This window comes from Lissotriton vulgaris, chromosome 6 (genome assembly GCF_964263255.1).
Source record: "Lissotriton vulgaris chromosome 6, aLisVul1.2, whole genome shotgun sequence".
In the NCBI taxonomy this organism is placed as follows: Eukaryota; Metazoa; Chordata; class Amphibia; order Caudata; family Salamandridae; genus Lissotriton; species Lissotriton vulgaris.
The window spans coordinates 1,756,693,644-1,756,711,035 of record NC_141694.1 but is presented as its reverse complement, the minus strand read 5'-3'; the positions used below and the strand labels follow the sequence as shown (position 1 = coordinate 1,756,711,035).

Sequence of the window (17,392 nt, the reverse complement as noted above, 5' to 3'; positions counted from 1 at the left end):
AGACGTCACAGGGACGTCGCTTCTTAGCGCTGTGAATAACAGAATATAATATGAACATCATTAATTGTACTGGTTTTACGTGCCAGTATTCAAGTCTGTGAGCTTAACAGCTCCCGACAAAATACCTGTGAATCACTATACATTGGCCAGGTTAGTGGTTGTGAGTGCACGAGACGACGGTACCTGTCTGCTATTATTTTAGGATTAAAAGGTATCATCGAGTGCTGTATTCTCTGCGGCCGCTAGATGGCGCGGGGGAGTCAGCGCCTTCTCCCGGACAGGCGGCTCCCGCTGCCTCCCGCAGACTCGTCCATCAGCTGCGAGAGGACAGAGGCTGCCAGCCCCGCTCCCTCCCGGTACCGTCCGCCCTCCGCCCTGCCCGGCCGGGCTCCGGTGACCGCAGCACAGCTCCAGCCGCCCCATGTCTGCCCCGAAGCAGGCCAGCAGAGCCATGGACCTGAAAGAGGGCGACATGGTGGAGAGGGGCAACTCTGCCAGCGGGGTGGTGGTGCAGGTGCGCGAGAAGAAGGGGCCCCTGCGGGCGGCCATCCCCTACATGCCATTCCCCGTGGCGGTCGTCTGCCTCTTCCTCAACACCTTTGTGCCAGGACTGGGTAAGGAGCGGTCCCTCTGCTTGACTCTGTTAGCCGGGCGGGGATAGCGGTGCAGCAGGTGTGTGCGGTCCCGCCCAGCGGTGCACAGCTCTCTCTGCCCTCAGAGGTCTGGTGCTGTCCGTGCACTCAGAGCTTCCCTGCTGTCACTGCACACAAAGGGTTTGTTGTGTTTTTGCTGTCCATGTGCACATGTTCAGTGCTGACAACACTGAAGTTATTTGCTGACATTTTACTTAGGTTACTTGGTTTTCAGTCCACGCAGGGCTTTATAGTTGTCAGAGAAGTCTTGCTTTCATTGAACTCAGAGGTTTATTGTTGTCAGTGTGCACAAAAGATTCTAGCTGTCACTGTACACAAGTCGTTTGTTGCTGTGAGTGTGCACAAAGTATTCTTGCTGCCTGTCACTGTACACAGAGGTTTCTTGCTGTCACTGTACACAAGTGGCTTCTTACTGTCACTACACACAAGCTGTGACTACACACAAGTGGTTTCTTGCTGTCACTACACACAAGCTGTGACTACACACAAGTGGTTTCTTGCTGTCACTGCACACAAGTGGTTTCCTGCTGTCACTGTACACAGAGGTTTCTTACTGTCACTACATACAAGTGGTTTCTTACTGTCTCTACTCACAAGTGGTTTCTTGCTGTCACTGCACACAAGTGCTTTCTTGCTGTCACTACACACAAGCTGTGACTACACACAAGTGGTTTCTTGCTGTCACTGCACACAAGTGGTTTCCTGCTGTCACTGTGCACAGAGGTTTCTTACTGTCACTACACACAAGTGGTTTCTTGCTGTCACTGCACACAAGTTCTTTCTTGCTGTCACTGTACACAGAGGTTTCTTACTGTCACTACACACAAGTTCTTTCTTGCTGTCACTGTACACAAGTGGTTTCTTGCTGCTATTGTATACACGTGGTTTCTTGCTGTCACTGTATTATACACGTGCTTTCTTGCTGTAACTGTACACAGGTTTCTTGCTGTCAGCATACACAAGTAGCTTCTTGCTGTTATTGTACATAGAGGTTTCTTGCTGTGACTGTTCTGAGATGTTTCTTGCTGTCAGTGTAAACGGAGATTTCTTGCTACCAGTGTATACACGTAGTTTATTGCTGTCACTGTATTATACAAGTGGTTTCTTGCTGTCAGTGTACACAGAGGTTTCTTGCTGTGACTGTTCTGAGATGTTTCTTGCTGTCAGTGTAAACGGAGATTTCTTGCTACCAGTGTATACACGTAGTTTATTGCTGTCACTGTATTATACAAGTGGGTTCTTGCTGTCAGTGTACACAGAGGTTTCTTGCTGTGACTGTTCTGAGATGTTTCTTGCTGTCAGTCTAAACGGAGATTTCTTGCTACCAGTGTATACAAGTAGTTTATTGCTGTCACTGTATTATACAAGTGGTTTCTTGCTGTCAGTGTACACAGAGGTTTCTTGCTTTTGACTGTTCTGAGATGTTTCTTGCTGTCAGTCTAAACGGAGATTTCTTGCTACCAGTGTATACAAGTAGTTTATTGGTGTCACTGTATTATACAAGTGGTTTCTTGCTGTCAGTGTATACACGTGGTTTATTGCTGTCGGTGTACACAGAGGGTTCTTGCTGTCAGTGAGTTTCTTGCTGTGCCCCACTCCCCACCCAGAGACATCTTGTCCCTTTCTTAGCATGACTTTCTTTCAGTCCCCTGACCCCAGCAGGTATTTCCTGCTGCAAACTGCTCTCTTAGCAAAAACGCCTTGTTGGTTTTATTCCCGATCACAGTTTTTTCTTGTTGTGCTCTCCTCTCATAGCAGTGCATTCTTACTGTACGATAATCTCCAAGCAGAGGTTTCCTGCTCTGCTATATTCTCCTAGCAGTGATTTCCTGCCGAGCTATACTCTTCAAACAGAGGTTTCTGGCTTTGCTCTCCGAGCAGAGATGCTGTGCTGTTGCATGCTCTCCGAGCAGAGATCCCATGCTGTGCTCTACCCTCATTGCTGTGCTTTGCTCTCCTAGCAGTGATTTCTTGCCATGCTTTGATCTCCCTGCAGGGCCACTTGCTGTGTTTTGCTCCCCTAGCAGAGGTTTCTTGATTTGCTTTGCTGTCATAGTAGGAGATTTTATTACTCTTCTAGCTGATGTTTTTTGCTGTGCTGCCCTCGCCTAATAGAGGCTTCTCGCTTTTATCTCCAGTACTAGCAGACTTTTTTTCTGACGCATGCTCTTGTAGCAAAGGTTTCTTATTGGGCTCTGCTTTCTTGCCAAATAAGCCTCTATGCCCTCTGTTCTCCTGCAAGAAGAGATTGCTCCTCGTGCTACGCTCTCCTAGCAGGTTTATTGTTGTACTCGGCCCCCTAGCAGAGTTATGTGGCTGAGGTTTCTTGTTGGGCTCAGCCCCCCCTAGCAGAGTCCTCTGGCTGAAGTTTCTTGTTGAGCTCAGCCTTCCTAGCAGAGTTCTGTGGCTGAGGTTTCTTGTCGTGCTACGCCCTCCTAGCAGAGTTTTCTAGCTGAGGTTTCCTGTTGTGCTCTGTTCTCCTAGCAGAGTTCTCTAGCTGAGGTTTCTTGTTGTGCTATGCCCTCCTAGCAGGATTTTCTAGCTGAGGTTTCTTGTTGTGCTCCGTTCTCCAAGCAGAGTTTTCTAGCTGAGGTTTCTTGTTGTGCTATGCCCTCCTAGCAGAGTTTTCTAGCTGAGGTTTCTTGTTGTGCTCTGTACTCCTAGCAGAGTTCTCTAGCTGAGGTTTCTTGTTGGGCTCAGCCCTCCTAGAAGAGTTCTGTGGCTGAGGTTTCTTGTTGTGCTATGCCCTCCTAGCAGAGTTTTCTAGTTGAGGTTTCTTGTTGTGCTATGCCCTCCTAGCAGAGTTTTCTAGCTGAGGTTTCTTGTTGGGCTCAGCCCTCCTAGAAGAGTTCTGTGGCTGAGGTTTCTTGTTGTGCTCTGTACTCCTAGCAGAGTTCTCTAGCTGAGGTTTCTTGTTGTGCTATGCCCTCCTAGCAGAATTTTCTAGCTGAGGTTTCTTGTTGTGCTCTGTTTTCCTAGCAGAGTTCTCTAGCTGAGGTTTCTTGTTGTGCTATGCCCTCCTAGCAGAATTTTCTAGCTGAGGGTTCATGTTGTGCCCGGTTCTCCGATCAGAGTTCTCTAGCTGAGGTTTCTTGTTGTGCTACTCCCTGCTAGCAGATTTCTGTGATTGAGTTTTCTTGTTGCGATGTGCCCTTGTAGCAGAGTTCTGTGGCTGAGGTATCTTGTGCTATGCCCTTCTAGCAGAGTTCTCTAGCTGTGGTCTCTTGCTGCGATGTGCCCTTGTAGCAGAGTTCTGTGGCTGAGGTATCTTGTGCTATGCCCTTCTAGCAGAGTTCTCTAGCTGTGGTCTCTTGCTGTGATGTGCCCTTGTAGCAGAGTTCTGTGGCTGAGGTTTCTTGTCCTATGCCCTCCTAGCAGAGTCCTCTAGCTGAGGTTTCTTGTTGTGCTATGCCCTTCAAGCAGAGTTCTCTAGCTGGGGTTTCTTGTTGTGCTATGCCCTGCTAGCAGAGTTTTGTGGCTGAGGTTTCTTTTTGTGCTGTGTTCTCCTAGCAGAGTTCTGTGGCTGAGATATCTTGCTATGCTATGCCCTTCTAGTAGAGTTCTCTAGCTGGGCTTTCTTGTTGTTCTCTGTTCTCCTAGCAGAGTTCTCTAGCTGAGGTTTCTTTTTGTGGTACGCCCTGCTGCTAGCAGAGTTCTGTGGCTGAGTTTTCTTGTCGCAATGTGCCCTGCTAGCAGAGTTCTGTGGCTGAGGTGTCTTGGGCTATGCCCTCCTAGCAAAGTTCTCTAGCTGAGGTTTCTTTTTGTGGTACGCCGTGCTGCTAGCAGAGTTCTGTGGCTGAGTTTTCTTGTCGCGATGTACCCTGCTAGCAGAGTTCTGTGGCTGAGGTGTCTTGGGCTATGCCCTCCTAGCAAAGTTCTCTAGCTGAGGTTTCTTTTTGTGGTACGCCCTGCTGCTAGCAGAGTTCTGTGGCTGAGTTTTCTTGTCGCGATGTACCCTGCTAGCAGAGTTCTGTGGCTGAGGTGTCTTGGGCTATGCCCTCCTAGCAAAGTTCTCTAGCTGAGGTTTCTTTTTGTGGTACCCCCTGCTGCTAGCAGAGTTCTGTGGCTGAGTTTTCTTGTCGCGATGTGCCCTTGTAGCAGAGTTCTGCGGCTGAGGTATCTTGTGCTATGCCCTCCTAGCAAAGTTCCCTAGCTGAGGTTTCTTGCTGTGCTCTGTTTTCCTAGCATAAGTTTCTTGTAGATGTTCCTTGTTCTGCTATTCTCTCCTAACTGATGTTTCTTCTTTGTTCTGTCCTCTTTTAGGAGTTTCCGTGCAGTACTCCGCTTCCTTTAGCAGAAGTTCCTTAGCATATATTTCTTGAATGATCTATTTTCCATTTCAGAGGGTTCTTCCTGTGTCCCTCTTCCTTTGCTTGTGTGGTTCTGCGCTATGCTCTTTATTCAGAGGCGTTTGCTGTGCCGTATTCCATTCGCTGGAGTTTTACTGCCGCCTGCTTCAGTCCGTCACATGCAGTGATTGCTTGTCGTGTTCCGAGAGTCTTGCAGTGGTGTTAACGCATGGCACTTCTGTGACCGGCACAGGCTGCTTGTGCACTGCTTGCTTGTTTTATGGTGCTTCATTCACAGACACTTTGGCCTGTGTCCATTGCCAGACATGTTTTTTTGCTGTGCCCTTCCCCTGCGGGTGGTTTGTCTCTGTGCTGCTCCCTAAAGGGAGATTTCTGAAGAGCCATTTTCCTGAGAGATGTGTTTCCTGCTCTCCCGGGGCGTTCACCGTGCCCTGCTCTCTTGGCGGGGGTTTCTTGTCCGCTCTCTTTGCTTGTTAGCAGGTCTCCGCAGCCAGTCTCGTGAACGGGGGAGGCGGAGGGTGCTGTCTAATTTAGAAGTTGTAACACGAGCTGTTCGCGCGAATCACCAAGTCTTCGGGCAGAGGGGATGGAAACATCCATGGTGGGAGCGGTGCTGTGAGGGTGCCCGGGTCCGGCTCAGACTCCCGCGCTTTGCCGGCGCGCGCCTCTGCTCTCAGGTGCACGCGGGCAGCGCTCCTCGTATGAGAAAGTCCACCTATATGTTATACTGCGCAGCGCCGCTAGGGGTCACCACAGCACAGCAGGCCAGGAACTAAGAACACCTATTGGTAATGCTAGATATGGAGAAAAAAGCCCGGAATCTGCTCTAAAAGAAATTGAGGACAGGTAAAAAAGTATCAGTAAAGCTGTCTTGGCTTATTTGATTGGTCACTGACAGCAAACCTTTGGCTCCATTAATTGATCACCAATAGACTGCTTTTTAAGTTACTTCATGGGTATAAGGCACCTGCTGCAGTGATACATGTACCGCCACGACGTTTCAGGGTATAAGACACGTGAACAGCTCTGGTGCTCACTGCATTTGCGTTTGCGTAGAGATATTTGTCTAATCTGTGGTCAGCGGCCTGAATTATTAAAAAAAATATGCATGGTTAATGTGTCTAACTTATAAAACAGGTCATCGGGGTAATACACTTAAAGTGCGAATAAGTCAGCTTTTACTCTGTGATATGGAATTGTTACTGGTGGCGACCAGAGCTTAAAAACCAACATCTGGGACACAACAGAAACCAAGAAATGGGACTACAATTTTGTAGCAGCGGAGTGAACACAGAATGACGTCACTGGCAGCGCTCACTAACGCGGAGAGCAGAGGCGACGAGCCGCAGCTTTCACACACCCTTATCATCCTGGTTAACTAAATTGCTTTCTGCTAAGCTGATAACCAATTGGGAAATTGGAAGACAAGAAGACCGCCTCCCTCGCTGTGTTCTGTCATCCCTGTCTGAAAATATGTGATACATTTACTGGAATTTTCCAGAACAGATGGTTAAAAAAAGCAGGACTGTTATGACAAACCCGGGACGCCTGGTCACGCTAGTACGCACACACCTAGAAAGAGAGCCTGTCAGGGGCGGCTGGTGACATTTGAAAGTGGTGAGGCGTAAACTAATTTGCATAGTGCACCACAGCGAGCGAGCCCGAACCACCTTGCATCCATCCATACATCATTCATGCATCCACACATCCATCCACCCACCCACCCATCCTGCATCCATACATCATTCATTCATGCATCCACCCATCCATCCATCATGCATCCACCCATCATGCATGCATCCATCCATACATCATTCATGCATCCACCCATCCATCCACCAACCCACCCATCCTGCATCCATACATCATCCATTCATGCATCCACCCATCCATCCATCATGCATGCATCCATGCATCCATCCATACATCATTCATGCATCCACCCATCCATCCACCCACACACCCATCCTGCATCCATACACCATCCATTCATGCATCCACCCATCCATCCATCATGCATGCATCCATGCATCTATCCATACATCATTCATGCATCCACCCATCCATCCACCCACCCACCCACCCATCCTGCATCCATACATCATTCATTCATCAGTTATGTGACCTGCAGGTTACAGAAAGATCACTGCTGTAGGTCCATTACTCCCTGATCTATCTAGCTGGAATTCAAACCTGAGTCCTCCAATCCCGAATACACATTAGTACAGCTCAGACCTTATATTCTAGAGTGTCACAGTCATTTGTGTATTGTTCTAGATACTTTTAAATTTGTGACTATGTACAGGAACAACTATTGCTAGGGTGACTTTAAATACGCGGCAAGGAAGGACTAAATTATGTAGCAAGAAATGGCAAATTATGTGCCATAATGGATGTCATTTTGTGAAAGTATTAATGCATTATGTTGTCATTTTAACACTTGTTAACACAGTTGGGCGTAGGTTTCAACATTATTAGTACCAGTGTAACACAGAATGATGACAAGAAGTCCGGGTCCGCACCTCCTCTTCTCCTCAACCCCTTGGCACCTTCACGTCGTCGAATGGCACTGGCAGCCCCTTGCAGCCAATCCTGGCGCTGCAGGGGCACAGGTTACTCTACGCCCACAGCACGCCCATTAGGAGACCGAAGGGCTCCTAATGGGCATGCGCAAAAAAGCACGAACACAAGTGCGCATGCGTGGGCACGGGTAAAAAATTCACCCTCCGTCCCCACGCATGTGCACTCGTGTTGCTGCCTGCCTGGTGACAATCATGTCAATCAACATGACGCCTCCCGACGTCATGCTGACTGGCATGCATTGTCAGTTCTCCCTCGGTGTCTCCTGCGGGCGGCTGCGGGCGGGGGGGGGGGGGGGGGCTACGCCCCCACGCCCCTATGGACGCACCGCGCCTGGCCTGGTATTTCTACAGATTATACTGAGAGCTACATATTCTACACAGACCTCCCCCCCCCCCCCCCCCCCCCTTGGCATCCTGTAAAGTTGTCTGCAGAGAGTTTCTTTGTCTTGAGGGGTGGTGGGTGTGCAGAGACGTTTTAGGGCATGGGCAAAGTGGGCTCTGGCCCAGGGCCCCATCTTTCCAAAGGGCCCCCTGTTAGAGCCAGCTCTGTTCTGCGGATAATCTTTCCCTGATCACCTTGAATAATTCTTCATCAGATTGTTTTAAATGCGGTTTTCCTTTAATATATTGTTAATGTGGGTGATGTGTGAGCGTCTATTACAGTCGTTTTGCAGAGAAATGTTGTGTTTTGTTTTATGCAACATTCATAAAAAAACTTTCTTCTAGATCAAAATGGGACCTCGCATATAAGAAATGGGAGGGGACGACAGACGTTATTTGTAGTAATGCTAGTGAGATGCTGCTGTGTTACAACATTGAAAACACAGTTCACTATCCACGAATATTACCTGAAACACATTTGAAATGTGGAGGAGTGTGCCTGTGCATTGTCAGTGGCCTGGCCAGAGAGGGCTTGAAAGGGCTGAAACTGGTCCATAAATTCAAAGATGTTGCGAAAAGGGGTCCCCAATATACATTTGGCCCAGGGCCCCCAACATCTTTAAAATGTCCCTGTGGGTGTGGCATCGAGCTTGGATGCTCCAGGTATGCTGTGTTTCCCCTCCATCTCTAGCCGCCAGGACACAACTGTACAGAAGGAAGTAGGTTACCCATCAAAGGAGTTTCATGCTGGCGGTCGCGTTGGGTAGGAGACGCGCCTTGAAGGTGCCACTGTCCCGGTGTCGGAACATGGGCGGGCGCGTTCCCAAAGCCGGCCTGGAACCTGGTTCCAGCCCAGGATTAACTGGTGGGACTACACCTGGTGGAAGGCCCACTCTGGTAAGCACAGAAGATCAGTGAAAGTTAAATAACTGTTGTTGAAGAATGCGGTTTTTAACTAGGTTTGCTTGTGCGCACTCATAATGTGCTATCCTATCATTAAAAGTGATGAGTGCGTGACGTGCAACAACAGTGCATGTATGAAGTTACCTACGCAGTACAACGGGGTATTGTGAAACAACAATCCTGTTCCCTCCGCTTTACAAATACTTCCTACACCTACAGCATACAATGAATGCTCACTGCCTGAGGTCTGACGCCGGTGAACACTCGAGGGTGTGTGACACAAGCGGGAGGTGCTGTCGGGGGGCGGGGTCCCACAGGTGAGGGCCAGAGGTGCTGTCAAGAGGTGGGGCTCGACAGGTGAGCGCTGGAGGTGCTATGCAAGTGAGCGCTGGAGGTGCTGTCGCGGGGCGGGACTCTGCAGTTGAGTGCCGAAGATCTGTCAGGGGCGGGGCTCTGCAGGTGAGTGCAGGAGGTGCTGTTCGGGGGCGGTGCTCTGCAGGTGAGTGCAGGAGGTGCTGTTCGGGGGCGGTGCTCTGCAGGTGAGTGCTGGAGGTGCTGTCGGGGCGGGACTCTTCAGGTGAGTGCTGGAGGTTCTGTTCGGGGGCGGTGATCTTCAGGTGAGTGCAGGAGGTGCTGTTCGGGGGCGGTGCTCTGCAGGTGAGTGCTGGAGGTGCTGTCGGGGCGGGACTCTTCAGGTGAGTGCTGGAGGTTCTGTTCTGGGGCGGTGCTCTTCAGGTGAGTGCTGGAGGTGCTGTCGGGGCGGGACTCTTCAGGTGAGTGCTGGAGGTTCTGTTCGGGGGCGGTGATCTTCAGGTGAGTGCAGGAGGTGCTGTTCGGGGGCGGTGCTCTGCAGGTGAGTGCTGGAGGTGCTGTCGGGGCGGGACTCTTCAGGTGAGTGCTGGAGGTTCTGTTCTGGGGCGGTGCTCTTCAGGTGAGTGCTGGAGGTGCTGTTCGGGGCGGGGCTCTGCAGGTGAGTGCTGGAGGTGCTGTCAGGGGGCGGGGCTCTGCAGGTGAGTGCTGGAGGTGCTGTTCTGGGGCGGTGCTCTTCAGGTTAGTGCTGGAGGTGCTGTCAGGGGGCGGGGCTCTGCAGGTGAGTGCTGGAGGTGCTGTTCGGGGGCGGGGCTCTGCAGGTGAGTGATGGAGGTGCTGTTCGGGGGCGGGGCTCTGCAGGTGAGTGCTGGAGGTGCTGTCAGGGGGCGGGGCTCTGCAGGTGAGTGCTGGAGGTTCTGTTCGGGGGCGGTGATCTGCAGGTGAGTGCTGGAGGTGCTGTCGGGGCGGGACTCTGCAGTTGAGTGCCGAAGATCTGTCAGGGGCGGGGCTCTGCAGGTGAGTGCAGGAGGTGCTGTTCGGGGGCGGTGCTCTTCAGGTGAGTGCTGGAGGTTCTGTTCGGGGGCGGTGATCTTCAGGTGAGTGCTGGAGGTGCTGTCGGGGCGGCACTCTGCAGTTGAGTGCCGAAGATCTGTCAGGGGGCGGGGCTCTGCAGGTGAGTGCAGGAGGTGCTGTTCGGGGGCGGTGCTCTTCAGGTGAGTGCAGGAGGTGCTGTTCGGGGGCGGTGCTCTTCAGGTGAGTGCAGGAGGTGCTGTTCTGGGGCGGTGCTCTTCAGGTGAGTGCTGGAGGTGCTGTCAAGGGGCAGGGCTCTGCAGGTGAGTGATGGAGGTGCTGTTCGGGGGCGGGGCTCTGCAGGTGAGTGCTGGAGGTGCTGTTCGGGGGCGGTGCTCTTCAGGTGAGTGCTGGAGGTTCTGTTTGGGGGCGGTGATCTTCAGGTGAGTGCTGGAGGTTCTGTTCGGGGGCGGTGATCTTCAGGTGAGTGCTGGAGGTGCTGTTCGGGGGCGGTGCTCTTCAGGTGAGTGCTGGAGGTTCTGTTCGGGGGCGGTGATCTTCAGGTGAGTGCTGGAGGTTCTGTTCGGGGGCGGTGCTCTTCAGGTGAGTGCTGGAGGTGCTGTTCGGGGGCGGTGCTCTTCAGGTGAGTGCTGGAGGTTCTGTTCGGGGGCGGTGCTCTTCAGGTGAGTGCTGGAGGTTCTGTTCGGGGGCGGTGATCTTCAGGTGAGTGCTGGAGGTGCTGTCGGGGCGGCACTCTGCAGTTGAGTGCCGAAGATCTGTCAGGGGGCGGGGCTCTGCAGGTGAGTTCTGGAGGTGCTGTTCTGGGGCGGTGCTCTTCAGGTGAGTGCTGGAGGTGCTGTCAGGGGGCGGGGCTCTGCAGGTGAGTGCTGGAGGTGCTGTCAGGGGGCGGGGCTCTGCAGGTGAGTGCTGGAGGTGCTGTTCTGGGGCGGTGCTCTTCAGGTTAGTGCTGGAGGTGCTGTCAAGGGGCAGGGCTCTGCAGGTGAGTGCTGGAGGTGCTGTTCGGGGGCGGGGCTCTGCAGGTGAGTGCTGGAGGTGCTTTTCGGGGGCGGTGCTCTTCAGGTGAGTGCTGGAGGTGCGGTCCAGGGGCGCTGCTCTGCAGGGGATTGCTCCAGGTGTTTTCAGCTCAAGAAGCAGCAAGCGTCTTCCCAGAGCCGGCTCTCTGGCGAGCTGCCATGAATGAGGTAGTTTCCTAGCCTGCATCAGCCCTTCCCCCGGGGGCCTGCCTACGACAGCTGGCCCAGCGTCGCCCCAGGGGACTGAGGAAAGCATGTCACTGGGAGTATGGGAACCTAAGACATCACTTGGAGTAACGCCCCTCCCCCTTCCTCTCACACGTAGCCTGTTACAGCAAGAAACAGGAGTCATTTAATTCATGTATATTTATGCCATGCATGTGAAAACTACTGGAGTGCACTGAACTGTGGTCCTTAGAGCAAGGATTCTAATACACATTTCTAACCATTGTAGTAAAGGGGGCGGGGGGTCGGGGGGGGTCTCATGGTTCATGCCAGTGCTTAATTTGTAAAAGAATAAGTACCACAGTTTTTAGGTCTCGCCTAGCATTTCAGCACTTGTGCTGCTCGCTCGGCGAGAGATATTGTGGGTGAGTAGATTTCAGAAGGGGACCATCCTTTTCATTGGGTCGCATCAGCGTTTATGCTAAACGCAGGCTTCCCATTGAAAAGGATGCTTCTTGGTCACTGCCCTTTCTCCTTTTCGTCCGGCCCATCAGGACTGTATCGTCTGCTTCACGGCTGTCGTGAAGCAATTTCTTATCTTTAGGGGGCGTTTTATATAAACAAAACGTGAAGCAAAGGATCCAGTCCGGATGGGCCATCCAAAAGGGAGACATGGCGGTAACGTAATGACGACAGTTTCCCATTTCTTTGGTCTCTCTCCCCGAGCAGAGCATGCTCTTAACACACCAAAAGGTGTACCTCCGTTCCCACATCACCCCCCTCTCCTCATTCATTAACTCAGACCGGCACTTTATCTCCTTATCCGCTCCTCTCTGCCCCCCACCCTCGCCCCCGCCTCTCATGTCTCATTACAGCGCCCGCTCTCTCATCCTCTTTCAGATTTCTCCTTCCTCCTCCACGCATTCCCTCTGCCCTCTTTGTTATGGATGGTGCCTGGCAGCTTCAGTCACAGTGCGGGGAAACTGAGACGACCCATAGGAAGCGCGCATCCCTTCTAAAAAGCTCTGTGAGACAACGCAGGGCAGGGCCCGCTGCCCTACGCAGATGCTGACAGCACAGCTGAGCCACAGGCACGCCCTGCCCGCAAGCCGGGCTGCCCCCTCATCTGTTCGGCCAGCTCGCCTTCCGTGATCCGGGGCTCGCAGCTCTGCCACACCTTGCAGAATTCCAAAGCAAAAACGTAAACACACTCATTAAATTTGGCAGTTCCTGCCAGAAATTCAGCCGAAGGGGGAGCAACTAGGAAAGTGTAAGGATGCAGGTGGTGGCCCCCCCGCACCTACAGCAGATCTCATGGGGCGCGAATGAAAAAGTGTTCAGCTAAGTACTGTGAGATGGTGTATCTGAAGCGGGTACATTCTCGTGTTGGAAGAGCGGGAGAGGATGACACAGCTTAACCGTGAGGTCTGAACTCCGCTCTACGCGCCTGACGATGTATATTGCTTTGGAAGGAATTGTAAGTTATCTGCTGATCTCAGGGAGGCTGCTAACCTTTAGAGGTATAGTTATAGTTCTGCTTAACAAGGCTGACATACCTAGAACTGACAGAACTATCGCTTATCAGCATCACTCCTGCACAATAAGCGGGCACCACCAGCACCTTTTAGAGGAGCTTCTGCACATGTAGCAGAACAGTGTGGCCACTTGTAAAGAGGGCCACCGTCCTTGGAATGGGACGGGTCTGCAAGGTGCTGTAGGATTGCTATAAATGTCATGGCACAACTTGCTCTTCATCTTCTGGCTGTTGTGCTACATTTGTGGAAATATTGGACCCTATCCTACCCAGGGAACTCCACAGACCCCCAGTCAAGCGTCTCCTACATCAACCTGGAAGCAGTGAATGTGCCACCTGAGGCAAAGCATGGACTTTGGTTCCTTCTTTCGCCCTGCTGACTGGGTGGGAGCTATACTGATACTGATACTGTATTCAGGAAGCAGCCTCAATGTAGACTTTTATCATGTACAGAACATGTACAACATAGATAGATGTGGTGCATGAAGTAGTATAGTAAAGGCATTAGAGGTGCAAGCTTCTCTCGCAAACACACAGAACTGGAAAAAACAAACATCACCAATACAAGCTGTTCCGATGCACACACAGCAGGTTCAGCATAGGCGAAGGCCGCCCAGACTTCACCCATGGACAGGCAGTGCTAAATTTGGGCTGGTGTTTGCTGGTGCTCGGCACCGGTATGTATTTCTCACCACTGACACCTATTTCTAACAGGCCACCGCATGGTAGTGCAGTCTGTATATTTTTGAGATAAGCATATTAATTGAGCATTTTAATATTCAGTATAAATTAAGATGACAATACTTCGTCCAGGCCATTTTGACAGCTTTTGTGACATGAAATAATCCAAATTGTCACAGCTGTTGTAGTGTGATGGTTTGACGGTAACAGTGGTACAGGCACTTGGAAGCACTGTTATGGTGTGCAATCTGAACGGCCTCTTGTGAAATACCCTGGGCCTGCTAATTATTTTTTTGACAAATTAAGTGCCCTGGGCAGTGCTAGACTAGTGCAGGCAGAGAAAATCTTTTAAACAAGCATTTGCAATGCAATAGGTCTCACATTTACAGGGTTCTTTTATTTCTCACTGTTGTTCTGTCTTTTTCTCCCTACTTGTTGCCGCCTTTTCTGCCTTTCTCGCTCCTCTTCTGGGTCAAAGTCTGATGATGAAAAATAAGACCTGGTCCCCAATAAACGAGTGCTAGTGGGCCCCACCTGCAGCCACCAATCCAAATAAAGCATTGCCTACCGCACACTGATAGTTAAAAACTGTGAAAAACAAGACCTGGTCCCCAATAAACCAATCTGGTTCAACACTTAATAGTGTCAAACGCAGCACGTTGCTGTGTTTACTCTAGCTGAGGATAGTTGTAATTTTTTTCTTCCACAGGTAAACCCAGATTTTCGATCATTTTTTGTGAAGAAAGTCACGCGATGCAAAATGTTGCAAACAATAGAGCCTACCAACTTTTATGAGATAAGGGATTTTTGCCCCCCCCCCCCCCGAACGCACTGGACCAGCAACCTGACCTGTGACAACAACATGCCACGGGGGCAACCTGTGGTCCCCCACTGAGAAGATAAGTGGGGAGGGGCCCTTTGACTACACTTTTGTCCCATTAGGAGTCTCATAGGCACGGCATGGAGTAAAATCTGCTGCTTTCGATGAGCCGCAACTATGCCAGGGGAACTGCCTGCTGATTTTGCACGGGGACCACCGGCTCCACGTACTGTCCTACAGGGTGCCCGGCCTGACCCACCCTGCACCTGGATTGGACTACAATACTTCTCTGTCTCGCTCTCTGGGGGCTTTGAGGGAGTGGGCCCTAGGTGGTGGACTAGTGGTGGCCTCATAAGCGGCGTGATGCCTTCGGGGGGCTGAACACGATCAGGCCCCGATCTTGAAGCCAGGGCTGGTGCCTTGGGAACGGTGGCCCAGATTAGGTAAGCAATATGGCAACACATGTCCTATATGGGTCGCCAGCGTTATGGTATGGGGGCACCTGGACAGCTCAAGAAGGCCCAGGGCAAGGTGGAAAAAGTGCAGGACACCTCACCTAGCGATGCCATGTCCCACAAACTGGATGCTGTTACTGCCGAGGTTGAGAAGCTAGGGACTTCCCTGGAGCAGACTCGCTCCTCCCTAGAGGGCAAGATAGACGCTGTGGTGATGAATCTCAACCTTCTGCATACTGTCCACCGTAAACTTGTGGATAAAACTAGAGCACTGAGAAACACCATAGATGAACTGGCACCGAAAACTCAGGAGGCGGGTGCTCAGTTGAAAGATCTACTGGCTCTAGTGCATACCCTAGAACTCAGAGCAGAGGACTCCGAGGGCCAATCCAGGTGTAATAACATCCAGGTTGTAGGCCCGCCAGAGGGTGAGGAGGGGGCGGACCCCCCCAGCTTAGTCGAAAACTGGATCCAGGACCTATTGCCTATTGGGAAGCAGACTCAACATTTTTCTGTGGAGTGTGAACATAGGGTCTCAACGAGGCCTCCCCCACCGGGGGCTGGACCCCGACCATTTCTGTTCCGAGTACTGCCCAAAAGGGACTGAAACACAATCCTGCAGGAAGCTCACAAATTGCAATCAATTCAGGTTAAAATAGCCTAGTCTTGCTATTCCATGACTACATGGCCATAGTGCAGAAGCGCTGACACTCCTTCCTGAAGGTGAAGCTCCAGCTAACCTGGAACTTAAGTACTCCTTGCTATTCCCAGCGTGGCTCCATATAGTCGCCAAAGGCAAAATGCATTCCTTTGACACTCCCATGGCTGCCTGTGAGTGGCTGAAGTCTTTTTTCCCCGGGCGCTCTACCACCCCCCCGGGGAATAAAGGGGGACTCAGTGGGGAGATAGCACTGGGAACCACCATTTGAGATGGCGCATGACACAGGAGAACGGCCTGGGGTTTGGTCCCAACGTCGAACAAATGATACAAGACAGGCTGAAATTCATGAAGCCCAAAGGGAGTCGATCTCTGGGGAGAGCTTCCAGGAGCGGGCAGCAACGAAGAGTCGGAGGGTGTCACCTCTTCCTCGTTGGACTCCATTACCTGCCTGAGGTCACTTTGCAAACAGCAGGCGATATAGCATGACATTATGTGGAGGACCGGAAGGCCGTGGGCACCAGTCTGAACTTTGCAGGCATGCAAATACCATTAATCTGTACTTAATGTAACGTAGATACTAACAATGTAACATGCATGTATTACCAGCCATGACATTTTGGGGCATGTTAAGCTTTCATTTGTTTTGTGAGGCGCCCCTGACACTCACGTCTTTGTTGGCCTTTGCAGGGTCTGCACGGGCGGGGGATGCAGGATTGTCAGGTTGCTGGGCCGCCTCATGATACTATCTCTGGGGGGATTCTTGCTCTCACCTGCTTGGCTTTTGATATGATTGCCACTTCACCCCATTAGCCATAAGTGGCTTTACAAATTGGTCTGTGATTTAGACGGCTGCTTGTTGCAAAATCTCCCTTTTGGTATTTGTAGATTTATTTGCAGTGTTTTATTGTTTACTATGTTTGAGTTACCATGACTCGTCCCCACTACTGTCCCTTGAGATTGCCTCCCAGCGCACTTTACACACCACCCCCCACCCAGAGAACAGGCCGGCCCCACAGCACAACCACCATATGCACATATCTCACTGCTGCAAAGAGACACCAGGCCTAAATAGTCTTTTTGCAGGAGACACACCTTCCATCCGCTGAAGTCACCTGTTTGCAGAGGAGATGGCGTGGGCAGTCGGCATTCGCTACTCGGCATTCGCCCGGGGGGGCGATAATCTGGATTAAGCCAGACACCCCCTTTGCCACTGAGGATATGATCATTGACCCTGAGGGCTGTTACGTACTGATACAGCAGGCACAAAGAGCTGGGGTCCCTGTATGAGCTGAACACAGACCAGCCATCTTTCTTTGACACCCTTAAAGGCCTGCTTTGTAGCTGGCATGGGATGCCCTGGCTGCTGAATGGTGACTTTAACTGTGTGCTGGACACAGTGCTTGACCATTCCTTCCCCTGCTTCCAGGTGCTCCTTCGTTGCTTGCAGCTAAAGCGCTGAACATGTGGATGGTGCACTGGAGTCTTGCGGATGTCTGGTGCCAATGTTATCCTGTTGATAAAGTGTACTCCTATTATTTGGGCTCCCACAGTCTCCACGTGAGGTTGGACAGACTGATCTGCACAAATTACACATCCCTGGCGGTGACTGGTATGGGATATATGGGCAGAACTCATTCTGATCACAACCTGCAGTATCTGCCATTGTCCTGGGACTGTATCCCGTCTGCCATCCCCAGATGAGGTCTTCAACCTGAGACCCTGGAACATCTATCGTTCCTAGAGGCTCTGAGCACCGCCATCTCTACTTACTTCAGTGAGAATGCACACAGAGCATCCTCGCGCCTTCAGGAGTGGGACGCATTTAAAGTAGTTGTGGGGGCCATTGCCTCGGAGCGCAAATGGGCATGCGGAAATCCCTGGAGACTGATCTTA

At 51.5% G+C, this 17,392-nt stretch overlaps 1 protein-coding gene across 1 annotated transcript in view; it reads left to right on the top strand.

Annotated features, from left to right (window-relative positions):
* The first annotated feature begins 275 nt into the window (after window positions 1-275).
* STUM (stum, mechanosensory transduction mediator homolog) overlaps window positions 276-17,392 on the top strand; it is a 242,773-nt gene continuing 225,656 nt past the window's right edge. The window contains exon 1 of the mRNA XM_086927996.1: window positions 276-614. Within this exon, the coding sequence (XP_086784122.1) occupies window positions 422-614 (193 nt within the window). The 5' untranslated portion in view covers window positions 276-421. The remainder of the gene's footprint in view (window positions 615-17,392) is intronic.